Source organism: Lepus europaeus, chromosome 14, assembly GCF_033115175.1.
Source record: "Lepus europaeus isolate LE1 chromosome 14, mLepTim1.pri, whole genome shotgun sequence".
NCBI lineage: Eukaryota > Metazoa > Chordata > Mammalia > Lagomorpha > Leporidae > Lepus > Lepus europaeus.
In genome coordinates, this window is record NC_084840.1 from 9,878,992 (window position 1) to 9,897,103 (window position 18,112).

General features: G+C 39.3%; 1 protein-coding gene across 1 annotated transcript in view; it reads left to right on the forward strand.

The window, feature by feature from the left end:
* Positions 1-18,112, forward strand: part of CDC73 (cell division cycle 73) — a 131,392-nt gene that overhangs the window by 42,786 nt on the left and 70,494 nt on the right. The window contains exon 10 of the mRNA XM_062211532.1: positions 1,078-1,142. Coding sequence (XP_062067516.1) covers positions 1,078-1,142 — 65 coding nt within the window. The remainder of the gene's footprint in view (positions 1-1,077; positions 1,143-18,112) is intronic.

Sequence of the window (18,112 nt, forward strand, 5' to 3'; positions counted from 1 at the left end):
TTTCTGCGTAGTTGGAAATCTCCATTCTTTGAAGAATGTATTGTTTTGATGTAGTCAATTTTGTGTGCTTATTTTGTTGACTGGATGAAAGCACACACTAAATACATACCATAGGAAGATGGTGATCTGTTCTTCACTGCAGTGTTGTCTTCTGGGATGAATTATGTAACGTGGGGATTAATAAATTACAGGTTTCAAACAATATCAGACCCTAGAGGCCAAATCTGATAGTCCTCGTTTGTGTACATACATCATTTATGCTGTTTTTATACTGGAACTGTAGAATTCAGTAGTTGTGATGGGGACTGGCCTGCATGCAATGTATAAAATATTTGTTATGAGTCATTACAGAAGGACGTCCTGGAATTCTGTTCTGCGACTCCCATCGTTGTTTACAGTATTATTTTCTACAAAGTAACCTATGCCTTATGATTGTAATTTTGGAACACATTTTTTTTTTTTTTTAATATTGGGCTTTTCTTTGTATCAGATACTTTTGATGATGCTGTCATTGAGAATTAATAATAAAAAATCTAAGAATTAGAAGGATGTAATTGATTTTTGATAAGCACCTTCTACACAGGAGAATCGTTGTTGTATATTGCATATGTTTTTGAGACTAGAGTCTGTTTTAAAGTTTTTTGGCTGAAGACTTATTTATTGGAAAGGGAAAGACAGTGATTGTCCATCTTTTCATTCCCCAAATGGCCCCAACAACTGGAACCAGATCAGCTGAAACTCCAGGAATTCCCTCCTCATCTTCCCCATGGGTGGCATTGACCATCTTCTGTTCCCTTCCCAGGCATGTCATACAGGAAGCTAGATTGGAAGTGGGGCAGCTGGGACTTGAACCGGTCTCAGATATGGGATGCTTACCTGGTGCACCACAACTCGGGCATTTGTTTCAAAGTTTTATTTTCTGAAATATGTAATTTAGCTTCATTTATATGTATATATGTACATGTAAAATAGATTGAAGACTTTGTTACCTTGTTGACTGTCATAGATTATTACTGTTCATTTCTTATTGCTTATAAAAGTAGGTAAAGTCTAACAGTAAAGCTCTTTTCTTTACAGAAACGGAAGGCTTCAAAATTGACACTATGGGTACATACCATGGTATGACGCTGAAATCTGTAACGGTAAGTTGTTGTCACTGGCAGAGGGTGCTTTGTTTGAGGTTTTTTTTATGTGAGTGTGGCAGATGGTGAAGAAAACTTTTGCTTTGTAAAATTTTCATATTACCAACATTTATCTTCAGTGATCAGTTGTGCTGATAGGTCAGTGTGGTGTATTACTTGATTGTTTCTTCATTTTTTTCCCAAACTGAGTTGAGTATGTATAAATACAAGGTTTTTGGATTATCTTTCCAAGGAGGGTGATGCTACCTGGTTAGAGTATTTAAAGCCATTAAGGCATTACAAGGTCATGTTGGGGAAGTTCTTTGTTATATAATATCGTACGTTCTTTTAAAATGTAGTGTCTCTGTAAAAAGATGCATTGCATTGACTGATTTGTGATGCATACAAAGTATGTATATGTCTGTAAATCAGTGGTTCACTTTTAGTATACTTCTTTATTTTTTTAACTCTCTAGAAATGATTACTTTTAGATGTTCTGTCCAAACTATATTTAACACCTTTAATATTTTTTTAGTTGGTGAAAGAACTTAGTAATGTAGTTGACTTATTCAGTTACCACACTTTGCATGTTATTTTCCAGAGCATTGTATATTTTGCGCTTTAAAATTGTGTGTATTAGAGTGTCTGTACACTTAAAACACTAATACCAAATTTTTGTCTTTATGACTCATTAGATTTTTATGGGCCCTGCATGATATGGAATCATAATATATTTGCTGTGATCTCTGAGTGTCTTTATATGTACAGTATGTCTTTATATGTACTTGGGGGCTGGCACAGTGGCTCACTAGGCTAATCCTCAGCCTGTGGCGCCGGCACCCCGGGTTCTAGTCCCAGTTGGGGCACCGGTTCTGTCCTGGTTGCTCCTTTTCCAGTCCAGCTCTCTGCTGTGGCCTGGGAAGGCAGTGGAGGATGGCCCAAGTCCTTGGGCCCTGTACCTGCATGGGAGACCAGGAGGAAGCGCCTGGCTTCTGGCTTCGGATTGGCGCATGCGCTGGCCGCAACGCTCCGGCTGTAGCGGCCACTTGGGGGGTGAACCAACGGAAAAAGGAAGACCTTTCTCTCTGTCTCTCTCGCTCGCTCGCTCGCTGTCTAACTCTGCCTGTCCAAAAAAAAAAAAAAAAAAGTACTTGGAATTTGCCATGGTTTACTGGGTCATTTGCAAAAGCAGATAGTAGATACAGGTAGAGAATATGATTAAACAACTAGAATTTTTGTTTTCTTTATGGACTTCAGTTTGGGATTAGGAATTACATATTTTGTTGATATACTTGTTTTTCAATTGCCATCTGATTTGTTACTGTATTACTGAAAATAGATCAATTCATTCAGTGGGTACTTACTGAGCACTTGAGTCAGACCCTGTTTCAGTTGCTGGAATGTAGCTATGAAGAAGACAGTTGAAGCTTCAAGCTTAGAGAGAGCCTGTGAGGCAAGGCAGGGATCTAGAACTGGGCCCAGAAGAGCAACAGTAGGAATGCCAGTTCTCCAGAATGAATGAGAGGAAACTGCTGAGAGATTGAATGTACCCATTTTACACCAACTTCCTGATTGTTCGTGACTTCAAAATATAATTAATGGCTGTAAGACTGAATTTGAATTTTTGTGTGATTGAGTTGTTGACATTTTCTCGGAACATGGCTTGCCTACTGGTCGTTCTGTAAGTGACTGACTGGAAGTACACAAGTTTTACCCTTAGGTAATCATCAGAGTAAGTTTTTGTTATCGGTATCAAGTTGTTTTTATTTTCTTTATACCTATAACTCTGAAATCATGAGAAATTCGGTATCTTAGCTGAGCTTCTGTGCGCATAGTACATTCAGTAATAGTTTTTAAAGTGAAATTTTTTAAAAAGGTTTATCTAATATTTGAAAGTCAGAGTTAAACAGAGAGAGAAGGAGAGAGAGAGAGAGAGAGAGAGAGAGAGAGAGAAAGGTCTTTGATCCGCTGGTTTACTCCCCAATTAGCCGCAACAGCTGGAGTTGCACCAGTCTGAAGCCAGGAGCCAGGAGCTTCCTCTGGGTCCCCATGCAGATGCAAGGGCCCAAGAATTTGGGCCATCTTCTACTGCTTTTCCAGGCCACTGCAGAGAGCTGGATCAGAAGTGGAGCAGCTGGGACTCGAACTGGTACCCTATATGGGCTGCCTTCACTGCAGGTGGCAGCATTACTACTATCCACCGTGCCGGCCCCTACAGTGGTATTTTTTTTCTGAGCACTTTTTTTTTAAAGTCCAGGGATAGCTTTAAATTGAACAGTATAAGGTTCTGCTTTCTCATTCCAGACTTCATTTCTAAATATCTTTAAAGGTGAATTTAAACTGCGTGTGATCACAAAGAAGCAATGTGTAGAAATGCAACAGCGAGACTAACAGTGGTTTAATTGGTCATCATTTTAATACTCATTTTAAGTCTCTGTGTTGCTTGTTACCTGAAGCATTTAGAAGTTGTTGGAAAAAAATTCATAGTGAAATTGTTGTTTCTTTCAGTTATGTCTCAAATTTTGCCTCCAACTTAATGTGTTTTTAATCCTTGTTTTCTGTTTTGGTATTATTACCTGTTTATGAACTTGTCAGCTGCACCAGTTTTCTACCTTAATTTTCCAGCTTTTTATAATAACCACCTGGACATTCAGAGCTGTTGAATGTAGCTATGTGTTCAAAGGCTTTGCTCCTTAGTGTTACTTCCTCTAACTTATTGTAGTTTATTTTTGGTGTCAGTGATCTTCAGGGTTTTGCTAGGTCCACTTGGTAGGTAGATGTAGTTACTGAAATTAGGATCATTCTGCATTAGGATTATTAATCTTAAATTCAACATCAGAGTTCTGTTAGATGCAAGTTCACCTTGTGCAGATGGTATTACCATTTTTATACAAATATATTTTCATTTTGTATGTTATGAAGGAAGGAGCATATATTTTGTAAGAATTATAAGTTGATGAGATTTGTTACTGAAATAAAGGCATGAACAGGGTGTTTTGGTAATACAAGGGCACTTCAAAAGGTTCCTGGAAGGTAGAATTGAAAGATAAGTTTATGGCCGGCGCCACGGCTCAATAGGCTAATCCTCTGCCTGCGGCGCCGGCACACTGGGTTCTAGTCCCAGTTGGGGCACCGGATTCTGTCCCAGTTGCCCCTCTTCCAGGCCAGCTCTCTGCTGTGGCCCGGGAAGGCAGTGGAGGATGGCCCAAGTACTTGGGCCCTGCACCCGCATGGAAGACCAGGAGAAGCACCTGGCTCCTGGCTTCAGATCAGCGTGGTGCGCCGGCTTCAGCGCGCCGGCCACGGCGGCCATTGGAGGATGAGCCAACAGTAAAGCAAGACCTTTCTCTCTGTCTCTCTCTCTCACTGTCCACTCTGCCTGTCAAAAAAAAAAAAGAAAAGAATAGAAAGAAAAAGCCGTTGCCTGCAGTGCTGGCATCCCATGTAGGCGCCGGTTGAAGACCCGGCTGCTACACTTCCTATCCAGCTCTCTTCCATGACCTGGGGAAGCAGTGGAAGATGGCCCTGCACCTGCATTTTGGTGACTTGGAGGAAGCTCCTTTCTCCTGGCTTCAGATTGGCACAGCTTCAGCAGATGGAAGACCTCTCTCTTTCTCTCTGTCTCTCTCTCTGCCTCTCTGTAACTCTGCCTCTCTGTAACTCTGCCTTTCAAGTAAGGAAATAGACTCTTTTTTTTTTTTTTTTTGACAGGCAGACAGAGAGAGAGACAGAGAGAAAGGTTTTCCTTTGCCGTTGGTTCACCCTCCAATGGCTGCTGTGGCCGGCGCGCTGCGGCAGGCGCATTGCTCTGATCCAAAGCCAGGAGCCAGGTGCTTCTCCTGGTCTCCCATGGGGTGCAGGGCCCAAGCACTTGGGCCATCCTCCACTACACTCCCGGGCCATAGCAGAGAGCTGGCCTGGAAGAGGGGCAACCGGGACAGAATCCGGCACCCCGACTGGGACTAGAACCCGGTGTGCCAGTGCCGCAGGTAGAGGATTAGCCTATTGAACCGCGGCGCCGGCCAATAAACCTTCTTTTTAAAAATAATTTATTTTGGTGTAAAAAATATTGAAGTTCATGCATAGTTTTTCCATAATACCCACTTTTCATGACATTTTTTGCACCAGAATAAATTTATCTTTTAATTCCATTTTCCATGAACCTTTTGAAGAACCCTGATGTTCATAAAAATAATAACTTAATAATAATCTATTGTATTATAGGAACAGAAATCCAAGTATCTTTAAAGTTTTGGAATTAAATAGTTGGGTCTCTGGTTTAGGTAGGCCATGAAATATATTTCACAGTAAAGGTTTCAGAGGCACAAGCCATGAAATTGTTAAATTGCTAGAGAGCTTTTCTGAATTGAGAGGATTTCCTAAAAATGTTAGTTGGGTTCTATAATATTTTAAGAACACTAAGCAGATTTTGTGGTTCAGAATCTTGGTTTTTAGTAGTAGGTGAAGACAAAGGTATGCACTCTTTCCCAAGGCTATTTCCCCCAAGAGTTTGCAACTCCCTGTTTCCTGTTGGTAATACTTTTGGGAAGAACTAGCGTTGAATAGAATCAGTTTAATGAAAGCTATTTTAAGATTATAGTTAGAATGAGAAAATGATTCAGTTGGGGAATGCCAGAGTATATCTGTTTGGGTTCCCTTTTTGAAGGAGTCATCTTAGACTAAGACATTGTCACTTGAAATTGCTTTTCATTATACAGTAAATAAGAAGAGACGATGAAGATCTATTTTTGTTATTGGGAAGTAGCAAAGAACCTGTCTGCTTAGGACAGTTCCAGTGGGAAGGGCGTAAGATGTGATTTACAGTCCACTGTTGTTATTTATGGGGAGTTGGTAGTTGTATTGTGAAACAATCCATTTTAAGCTGTCTAGCTACTCCTGTTCAGGTGGAAAGGTTACAAACTCGAAGCCCCTTGTTTTCCCAAGGTTCGTACTGAACACTGTTGCTTATGTTACTGGGTTCATTTTGCAGTAGGAGTTTGCACCCTGAAATTGTACAGATTGAAAAGTTTCCCTTAAGAGCTCCACTTGAATTAACTCCAACAGACATCATAGTTCTTCAGTAAAGCTTTTGGGGAACCATTTTTTGGGTAGTAAACTTGTATTTCCAGTATCTCCATGTTAGAGGAGTAGTAGTACAGTCCTATACTTCCACTGTCAGGAAGACATTGAATCCGAATCTATCAGCCAACTTAAATACTTTTTTTTTTTTTAAGTTTTATTTATTTTATTTGAAAGGGAGAGGGACAGCCAGAGAGGGGGAGACATCTTCCATCTTCTGGTTCACTCCCCAAATGATTGCTGCAGCTAGGCCTGGGCCAAGCCGAAGCCTGGAGCCAGTAACTTCATACTGGGCTCTCATATAAGTGGCAGGGGCTCAAGTACTTGGGCCATTTTCTGCTGCTTCCCTAGGTGCATTAGCAGGGAGCTGGATCAGAAGTGGAGCAGCCAGGAATCAAAACTGGCAGCTCTACGGCATGCTGGCATCATAGATGTTCAACTTAAACTAGTGTGCTTCAATGCCAGTGGGCCCCCACCCCCGTTATATTCTTAAAAGCAGGAACACATACATTAGTAACCTTTCTGCCCACCAGCGTTGCATAAAGCTTCCTTCATTGTCATTTGGTTGTTGATTATTTGTTGTTCATCTCTGATAGAGGTGTTGTTGGAGTGCTGTAGTAGCAGCTTCACTCTTGGTTCCAGATTCCTGCTAAGGAGAAGCCCCTGGGAACACAGTAGCCCTGGCTCAAGTAGTTGTGTTCCTGCTGCTCATGTTGCAGATGTAGATTGAGTTCCTGGCTTCCGTCACCTCAGTCCTGGCCTCTGAGGACGTTGGAGAGGTGCACTAGTGTATGGTAGCTCTCTATCTCTTTCCCTCTCAAAAATATATTTAAAATTAAATATTTATTTAAAACAGAGGCTGTCTGAGCTGATTGGGTTTTGGGTCCATTACTCTGTGGCAACAGCTACCTCCTTCCATCTGAACAGTGGCTACCTGCTTTTAATAATATGTATTTCTAGATTGCCAGAGACTTCACCACTCTCTTTTTTTCAAAAAGATATATTTATTTATTTGAAAGGCAGAGTTAGAGACAGAAGCAGAGAGAGAGAGAGAGAGAGAGAGAGAATGTCTTCCATCTGCTGGTTCACTCCCCAAGTGGCACAATGGCCGGAGCTGGGCTAAACTGAAGCCAGGAGCCTGGATTTTCTTCCAGGTGTCCCATGTGGGTACAGGGCCCAGGGATTTGGGCCATCTTCTACTGCTTTTCCATAACAGAGAGTTGGATTGGAAGTGGAGCAGCCAGACTTGAACCAGTGCCATATGGGGTGCTGGCACTGCATACCTGATCCGCCACAGCAGTAGCCCCACCACTGTTTTTTATGTAGTGTTCTTCACTTATTTATGCTCCCTTCATGGAACCTATTGGCCTTGCAGTTTGAAGATCCCTAATCTGAATAAAGACACTTGCAGCTTAGAAAGTTGGAAACACAACAGATGTAAGGCTTTGAAGTCAGTCCTGGTTTTGAATTCTTCTGCTACAAATCCTGCTGATGAAGTTGAAATTATTTAACCCTTCTATCAGTGCTTTTGTTTTACTTTGCAATAAAGATTATATGCTTTGTATCACAGTATTGTTGAGAATTAAAGAAGACACTATACAAATTGCCTAGCACAAAGAGGACTCAACAAGTGATGACTTTTACTACCAAATTTGTGATTCTGTCTGTCCATTTGACTTATGTGTAAGTGCAGGCAAGGATAGTTTAATGAATATATTTAATATTACCTGTTGAATGATATAGGTTTCAAAGTTCTGAAGAATAGTTTACTTAAATATTAAGAGAATCCTTTTCCTCTCAAGTAATTGGGATATTTTTGCTCTAGCTGTGTATGTTTATCTTGTAGTAAAGGTCTTTGGCCTTTGAGAGAAAATGGCTGAAGAGGTTACTGTATAAAGTAGATGAGATAACTCAGTTAGCCTTTCCATCTACTTTTTAGGGCTCATATATAGGAAGAACTGTAATTTGTTAAATGGTAAATATAAACCACATGGTGTTTCATTCAATAGTGGATGGTCCATACAGCAGTGATCCTGTAAGATGGTAGCCTCCTGTCCTAGTTGGTGTCAGTACACTAAAATGTTCACATGACAGAATTGCCTAATGATGCCTTCTTCAGAATGGATTCCTGTTGTTGAATGATATTTGGCCATATTTACTTTGATTTAAAAAGTATATAAACTGTTTGGAACTTTAATATGTAATCATATAATTATAGATACAGATACTACTTTCATAATATATGACTTTCTACACTTTACATTTATATTAAAATATTCTACTTGAGAGTAATATATGACATTTGAAATAATTTCCCAAAACTTGCTGTCCTGATGTTTCAGAGAACAGGCTGGTTCCTGTGTCAGTCTGCGCAGTATAAAGGTGTACCACCAAATCAGGGCGGGGGAACCTTTTTTTCTGCCAAGGGCCATTTGCATATTTATGACATCATTCATGGGCCATACAAAATTACCTACTTAAAAATCAGTCTGCTACAGATTTATTGAATTTTGAGTCCTGCATGCAATTGCCAGGCCAGACCAATGATTTCAAGGGCCTTTTGTCCCACAGGCTGTATGTTCCTCACCCCTGCCCTAAACAAACAAAGCATTTGATTTCATGTATGTGCGCGTGTGTGTGTATACACACACAAAAAAACTATATATAAAATATAAACATTTAAGAATAGACATCTTTATATCTCTTAAGCTGTTGAATGTTAATTTTACAAAATTACTACCTGTTACACGAAGTAATACTTAAATATTAATATATATATATTTTTAAAGATTTGTTTATTTATTTTAGAGAGAGAGTTACAGAGAAAGGGATAGACAGAAAAAGGTCTTCCATCTACTGATACACTCCCCAAATGGCTGCAATGGCTGAAAGCTGATACGGAGCCAGGAGCTTCCTTGGGGTCTCCACACAGGTGCAGGGGCTCAAGCACTTTGGGCCATCTTCTACTGCCTTCCTAAGCCATAGCTGAGAGCTGAATTGGAAGTGGAACAGCAGGGACTCCAACTGGCACAACAGACAGAGGCTTAGCCCACTATACCAGAGCACTACCCCTATTAATATATTTTCTGTGGATAGTTATCTTTTATTAGACTTGCATGTTCATAGTTTTTCTAAAGAGTCAACTAAATTGCATAGACAATTTTTTGTTTGTGCTCAAAATTTTGATTACATTCTTGTTATAATGTTCCCACCATTTTTTAATTTATTCAAGAAGCAGAGGGGGAGGATGGATGGATGGATGGATGGATGGATAGATAGATATGGAGGCAGAGAGGGTGATAGACACTCGAATAGTGAGTTCCATCCCACTGGTGTACTCCCTAAATGCCCTAGATGGCCAGAACTGGGCTAGCCCATAGCCAGGAGGAACTCAGTCTAGGATCCAACCACTTGAGCCGTGGCCTGCTGCCCCAGGGTCTGCATTGTCAGAAGCTCTAATTGGGAGCCTGAGCTGGAGCTGGAGTGTAGCCCAGGCACAACAGTGGGGGGGACTGTGGCTTCTCAGCCAGCATCGACACCACTAGATTAATTGCTTGCTCCTTCCCTAGTGATTTTTCCAGCTGCATTTTGGGGGGAAAAAAAAATGTAGGAACTGATTATGTATTTGAACCATAATCTTGAAACAAGAGATATGAGAAAGCAATTTTCCTCTCAGAGAGAACTTTTGTGAATTTTGTGTTATGATTTGTTGACCTGTTTCTTGCAGCAAATTAGGCATCTGGCTTTACTGATTTTTTTTTTTATTTTAATCTGAAAAGTGATATATCTTCCTTAGGATTTGTTTTAAAGTTTAAATATGTACAGATGTACATTGCTTAGTAATGTCTCTCAGTGCTCTTTCATTGTAACTTGAAGTTAATTATAATTATTGCAGAAATGTTAATATATATATAAAATTTTGTAAACATACTGAATAATGGTAATTTTCTTCTGGTTGGCTTATATTTAGAATGAACACTTATTTAGATGCTTGGGTATTAATCTTGTTACTGTGATACCTTCTGGTTGGTAGGAGGGTTATAATCTGATTGAACTCTAGTATTTAGGGAGCATAATCAGCATTTTGATTCTAATGAACTTAAAAAAAATGAATTATATAGCAATAGAACATCCTAATGGATGTTAGGGATGTTAGGGAAGCCTAATCTGAAATAAAGGTTATTTTAATAATGTTTTTTAATCTTAGGAGGTATCTTACTGAGATTTATTAAAAGTCAGTTGCACACTGAATAACACTTTTGGTATAAGCTTATACATTTAAGTTTTATTAATTTAGTTTTGTATTTTATTAAAGAGTAATTATTGGTTTACCTAAAACATCTTATAGGTTTAGTAGTATCTGTAGCATACCCTTTACAAATTACTTTTCCATGACCAAGTAAGCATAAAACTACTAAGATTTATTTTTGAAATAAGCATAAACAACATTATTATTGGTACATATATTGAGTACTCTGGAAATCATTGTATTCACCTTGCCTCAGGGTTGTCATGTGGATCATCATAAGAATAGGAGAAAATAGAAACCACTTTGGAAATAGTGTATTTTGATAACAACATGATAAATTTTTTTATTATGAAACTTCACTTTGATTATATATATTCTCTTAATTTTAGTTGAATTTGCAATGCTGTTATATATGACTTTCAAAATGTCAGAAAAGCAGATTTAGTTTGCTTTTTGCTTCCTGTTGACTCTTGGACATACAGTTACAGAGCATTTTATTATAGTTTCTATTTTTCTATATCACTACAACTTTAATCCATTATATTTTAAGAAAATTAGTATCAGCATTGAATGTTTTTCATCACTTTTATTTTTATTAACTTTTTTGGGAAGATTTATTTACTTATTTGAAAGGCAGAGTTACAGAGAGGCAGAGAGAGAGAGAGTTACAGAGAGGCAGAGAGAGAGAGAGAGAGGTCTTCCATTTGCTGGTTCACTCCCCAGTTGGCCGCAACAGCTGGAGCTGGGCCAATCCAAAGCCAGGAGTCAGGAGCTTCTTCTGGGTCTCCTGTGCAGGTGTAGGAATCCAAGGACTTGGGCCATCTTCTACTGCTTTCCCAGGCCATAGCAGAGAGCTGGATTGGAAGTGGAATAGTTGAGACTCGAACTGGCACCCATATAGGATGCTGGCACTGCAGGCAGCGGCTTTCTATGCTACGCCAACGTCATCGCCACCCTATTTATTTAGAAAGAGAGTTACAGAGGGAGGTGGAGACAGCAAGAGAGAGAGGTCTTCCATCGACTGTTTCACTCTCCAAATGACAGCAACAGCTGGAGCTGAGCTGATCTGAAACCAGGAGCCAGGAGCTTCTTCTGGGTCTCCCATGCAGGTACAGGGGCCCAAGGACTTGGGTCATCTTCTACTGCTTTCGCAGGCCATAGCAGAAGGTTGGATCGGAAGTGGAGCAGCTGGGACTCGAGCTGGCGCCCATATGGGATGCCAGCACTGCAGGCACTGTGCCACGGTGCCAGCCCCAGTTATATCACTTTTAAATCAAACTCCTTTTCTGGGTATTTTTAGACCACTTCTATTCTTTTTCATAGAAATACCTGTATATATTTTTCTTTGTTACTTTGAAGAACATAAGTTAACCTTTAATATCCTTAATTTCGTGAAAGATAATTTGAACCAATTTGTTCATTTGAAAAAAACTAGTGTTTTTAGCAGCATGCTGTATTTGCATGGTTAGAAAGGTCCTTAGTGATACTTTGTTGATTATTGTTGGCTGAGCTTTTAGTTTGCTGTATCAGTTTATTGAGCTTTGTAAACATATTTGAATCTGTAGATCTTCAATCTTTTCTGTAATTTTTGTACCCAGATAGTATTTCTTTAGTTGCCCTAGTATCTGTTGGATTGACTAGTCATCCCTTCCCATTCCCCTCCTCCATCTTGCCAAGCCTCACTGATCTGTAATTCTAAGTTTTGGTTTCTTTTCCAGGTCTTTTGCTTGATGGATGTTTCTTTTAGTGTTGTTCTTCTTGTCTTTCCTGCTTCTCATGTTCCTCTGTGAGTGACTGTTCCCACATTTATTTTAAATGTCTATTTTTAAGCTTTCATTTGTTCAACTTTAGGACGAACATCTCATTCTGTTATATTTGATTTATTAAAAGTGTTGCAGAGGAAATTGGTTCTTTTGAATTTAAATTTCTTGATGCAGTAATACAAAGAATCTCATTTAGTCCTAGAGAGGGTAGGACTGAAAGAGTGACCTTTCATTAGGTATGAGTTGTAGGCCTAGGATATGTCCTGTTTAGTTTTGTTTATTTAAAAGGATTACTTATGGAATTTTGGAAATTTCTTATCTCTACCTTTCATTTTCCAGAGGCTGAAAATGAAATTAATGAAGTTACTTAAGTACTACTGTACAGTTAATTCAGTAATTAACAAAAATGTTTAAGAAACACACTCATGGGGGTGTGGATTCACCATGGGGAGTGAGAAGATGCTTTTATTTAGTGGTTCACTCTCTAAATGCTTGCAGCAGCCGGGGTCTGAAAGTGGGAGCCAGAACACTCTGCAAGTCTCCCATGTAGCTGACAGGGAGCCAACCACTTGAGCCATCATGGCTGCCTTCCTAGGATCTGCATTATCAGGAAACTGGAGTCAGGAGTCAGGGCCAGAGCCAGAGCTGTGAAATTAACTCAAGTACTATAATGTGGGACGTGGGTGTACTAACTGGTGGCTTAACCACTAGACCAGATGCCTGCGTCTTTCAAATCGAGTAGTTTCAGTACTACGAAGACACTACAGTTTGAGGTTTTGTTTAGCTTTATATGTAAATGCTTAGAGTGCAGTCAGATAAGCACAACATCAAATATAGTTAATAGAGAAAAAATAATATGAGTACCACTGTGGAAGTCTTTATGTATAAGTAGTGTTGGGATGAACATTTTATGTAGTTTCAAGAGGGCAGCGTTAAAAAAAAATTCTGCCGTGATACACTTACTTGAAAGATGTAAAAATATGTAGTTCCCTATATATTTTTGTACCAGTGCTGTGGTACAGTAGGTTAATCCTCTGCCTGCGGCACTGGCATCCCAAAAAGGTGCTGGTTCTGGTCCTGGCTGCTCCTCTTCCAGTCCAGCTCTCTGCTAAGGCCTAGGAAGGCAGTAGAGTATTGCCCAAGTGCTTGGGCTCCTGTACCCACATGGGAGACCTGGAAGAAGCTCCTGTCTTTGGATTGCCTCAGCTCCCACTGTTGTTGCCATTTGGGGAGTGAACCAGTGGATGGAAGACCTTTCTCTCTGTCTCTCCCTCACTATCTGTAACACTACCTCTCAAATACAAAAATAAAAAAAAAATCTTTAAAAAGAAAAAGATACGCAAAGTATGATTGCAAAATAAGAATCTTATTTAAGAATACTTGATAGATTGTATAGAAAGTTTTTAGTCACACTTCATTCAGTTACACTTGTATACAACTTGTTTTGTGAAATGAAACAACCATTTTTAATAACTGGAAAGAAAACAGATCTTTCTCAAGAAATCACCACCTCCTCCAGCCCTGGTCTCATTTCATTCTGTCTCTCTCACCTCTTTCTCCTTCCTCCTCCCCCTCCCACACCTGATAAGTAATACTAATAAAAATGTGGTTGAAGTCTCCACTGGTACATTTAAACTAAGCTTATTAATATTTGTATATGGTGTATATGAATAGCCTACCCTTATTTGAGCTGTTATTTATGTGATAATTGGTTTTTGATATTTTCCCATAGTATTTTTACATCTAAGCTCCATTTTACCTTGTAATCTTAGGTTGAATTCATTATGAAATAACTGCCAAGTCTTTGGTAAAAACTAATTTCCAAAACCACTTAGTGTTTATTATCTATGCTGAACTGCTGGAAACTTTACTGTGAAATTTCTTTAAATGAGAATGCAATAATGAATCAAATATGAACAGAAAATTAATCAGCAGGAATTTGCATGGTTTGTGTGTTTTCACCATTGCCTTACATTTTCTCGTCTACAGTGATTTAAAAGATTTAAGTATATTGATTTAGATTGAATGATGAGCGTTTTTTAAAAAATTTATTTATTTATGTGAAAGGGTTACACAGAGAGAAGGAGGAGAGAGGGAGAGAGAGAGGCACAGACACACACACACACACAGACTGACTTCATCCGCTGGTTCACTCCCCAAAATTTCTATCTGCTGGTTCACTCCCCAGATAGCTGCAGTGACCTGAGCTGGGCCTGTCCAAAGTCAGGAGATAGGAGCCTCTTCCAGGTCTCCCACATGAGTGCAGGGGCCCAAGCACTTATGCCATCCCTCTGCTGCTTTCCCAGGCACATTAGCAGGGAACTGGATCAGAAGTGGAGCAGCCAGGACTCGAACTGGTGCCCATATGGGTTGCCGGTGCTGCAGGCTGTAACTTTACCCATTATGCCACAGCATTGGCCCTGGCAAGAATTTTTTGTAAAGGGCCAGATAGTAAATATTTAGTCTTGCAGTCTAGTAGACAGAATCAGAGAAATTATCTAGATACTTAAGCAAAAAGAAGTAAATCAGATTTCCATAAATTTCTAATGACAAATATAATATTTCATTAGCAAAGCAATGCTACATATTATTATAATGAGAAGAATGATGTTTATTTTTCAGAAGGGGAATTTAATTAGTGTTCAGAGTTAGTGCTCCATATCACTAAAGTTGACTGCAAACATTAACTTGTTAATACGGATCCGTAATGAAGTTTATATGTATTTCATTTTTAAAAAGTATCTTTTCAACTAGACAGGTACTGCTAAATATTGTTATCAGTCCATGAGTATATGATGTTAATTGAGCATTAATCACCACTTGGAAGGCATTTCTAGAGTTCTAGAAATTTTTCTTGATATTTGATTTCTAATATGTCATTATACTTCAAATTATCATTGCTCATCAAAGGTTATTTGAAAGTTCTCTACTTGGATCATTAAATTAATTTTGAAATAAGGAAACTTCTAAAAAAGATTTATTTATTTGTTTGAAGTGCAGAGTTGGAGAGAGAGAGAGAGAGAGACACACACACACACCAAGACACCCCACTGGTTCATACCCCGGATCACCGCAATGGCCAAGGCTGGACCAGGTGGAAGCCAGGAGCTTAATCTGTGCTCCCATATGGGTGGCAGGGCCCCATGTACTTCTACTGCTTTTCCCAGGGAATTAGCAGGGAACTAGATTGGAAGTGGAGTAGCACTTTGGATGATGAACTGGCACCATTATGGGATGCCCGCTTCACAGGTTGTGACTGATACCCCACAATGCCAGCCCCTACATTTGTATTGAAGTCTGAAGAATACAGCCTGAATTCTAGTTGGAATATGGAAAATATATCCGCTTCAGATTTGGGTGAGAATGAAATTCTCATTTCTGGTTTTAATTTTTGACTGCCTGGGAAATGCATAGAGTGGCTGGAGGTTACTTATAATTTGAAAAACCTTAGTTGTCATGGAAATGACATTATGAACTCTTAATATAATAACTGTTTTGTCTTGTAGCTTAAGTTGACTTCATTAAAAGCCAATTATCAAATCTGTAGCAAAATCTAATTTCCAGAGTTATTCATTGTTTGGTAATTGTGGCTGAGGCTGGATTTCCTTGTTCAGAAAAATTTTAGTCTCAGCCCAGAGCTCAAAAAAATCGTAATGGAACTTAACTCATGATAAACCACTGGAATACTGTGTGGCTGGACACATGATGATTATTTCCGACAAAAATTTACGAAACTGATGATGTTTAAATCTGTGAGGGCAAGTGAAGTTCACTGCTGATTATTGGCTCAGCAGCACATGGTAAATAAATATTCTCTGCAAAGTGCCTGGTGATCAATAACCATAGACTTTAAGTGCATGGCATTTTTATTAGCATGATAAATTTGTTTATCCAAGCTCTTTTCTCCTCCTCACACGATCATATTTGCATCATTTGTTGCAACACATCTTAAGTGATTCCAGCTCACATTGTATTTTATTCATTTTTTCTGAAAATTTTTGGAATTACTGTTTCCTTTGGTGGTTCCTTGTAGACTGCAGTTAGATTCTGATTCTGCAGTTACTTCAGATGGCATTGGCTCCTCAAATAAGTGACTGAATAGTGTTGGTAATGACTATCAATTCTGCAAGAGCAAAGAAAACCATAAAATTTTTTGACTTGAGTTTTGATTAACTATTGATGTTGTACATGGTGTCCTCAGCTCTTCAAGCAGCAGTTTTGTGGGAGAGCTGATAGACTTAAACAAGATTGTTTAATTTTCTTTCTTTCTTCTTTTTGAATATTTATTTGTTGGAACAGCCAACGTGACAGGGAAAGACAGGGAGAGAGGGAGGTCTTCCATCCACTTGTTCACTTCCCAGATGTCCATTGCAACCAGGCCTGGGCCATTCTGAAACCATGAGCCCAGAGCTCCATCTTGGTCTTCCATGTGGGGAGGGATCCAGGCACTTCCCAGGTGCATTAATAGGGAGCTGGATTGAAAGCACAGTAGCCTGGACTTGAACTATAGGTTCAATATGGGATGCTGGTATCGCAAGCAGTGGCTTAACCTGCTGTGACACAGTAGGAGCCCGGAAGCCCCCAAGATTGTATTCATTGGATACTTTTTTTCCTTTTTGACTGTAGAATTTAGTTAACTCACCATGGTGAAATAATTTTCCTTACTTAGATCACAAATGGATTTCTCAGAAATTTGCTTTGCAGCCCAGTTTTAATTTTTATAAAGGAATTCTGTTGATGAGATACTCCATTTTATGTTTTCTCATTTTTCTGTTTTATTTTAACAGTTGTGTCACTAGGCAGTATGCTGTGCTGTGTCTTCTAATTCAGTAACAATCTACATTTCACTGTGGCTTAACACACTGCACTTGTCATCTTGATGTGATGGGTATGCACTTGTAATAAAAAAGTAAAATCCAAACATTGTTGCATGACAAAATGCATGGCACACAAAATTCTGTGTTTTGCAGTTATTCAAGTATTGTGTGCTTGCTGTATGCCAAACATTCTTTCAGGGCCTGGGGAATTCAGTGGTAAATGTGGAGGACAGACAAACATAATGCTTGTGATATGTGCTGTTGGGAGAACAGTAGGGGTGGTGATGTGAGGGTCTTCTTGGGATTTGTAGTGTATGAGTATTGTGGCAGATCTTGAGAAGGAACATTTTTTGTTGCAGATACCTGACTCTGGTGTAGCAGCAAGGCAACAATAGATAAGTGGATGAGTGTGGATACATTGTAATGGAACTCTCCTTATGGATACTGGAATTTGAGTTTCATATAACTTAAATGTCTCCTAATTCAAGTGATGTATAGTTATTGAATTTTAAGCCCTTAGAAGTTGATATTTAGATGAATTTTTAGGAAGAATGCTATTTAAATTTATTTATTTATTTATTTGAAAGGCAGAGTTACAGAGAGGCAGAGAGAGAGAGAGAGAGAGAGAGAGAGAGAGATGTTCCTTCTGCTGGCTCACACCCCAAATGGCTGCAATGGCTACAGCTGGACTGATTTGAAGCCAGGGGCCAGGAGCTTCTTCTTGGTCTCCCACGCAGGTGCAGTGTCCCAAGCACTTGGGGCCATCTTCCACTGTTTTCCTAGGCCATGGCACGGAGCTGGATCAGAAATGGATTAGCTGGGTCTCAAACCTGCGCCCATATAGGATGCTGACACTGTAGGCAGTGGCTTTACCTGCTGTGCCATAGGGCCAGCCCCGGAAGATGCTATTTAAAAACATACGTGCTTTAAGAAAAAAAAAATGCTAATACTAACATTTAGCATTACATTTGTTAAGAGTGATAGAAATTGCATAATGGCTGCTGCCTGTGTGCTAGAGGTTGTTATCCTGTATATTTAAAGAAATATGAATACTGAATGAAAGTTGTTAATGGTGAATTTTAA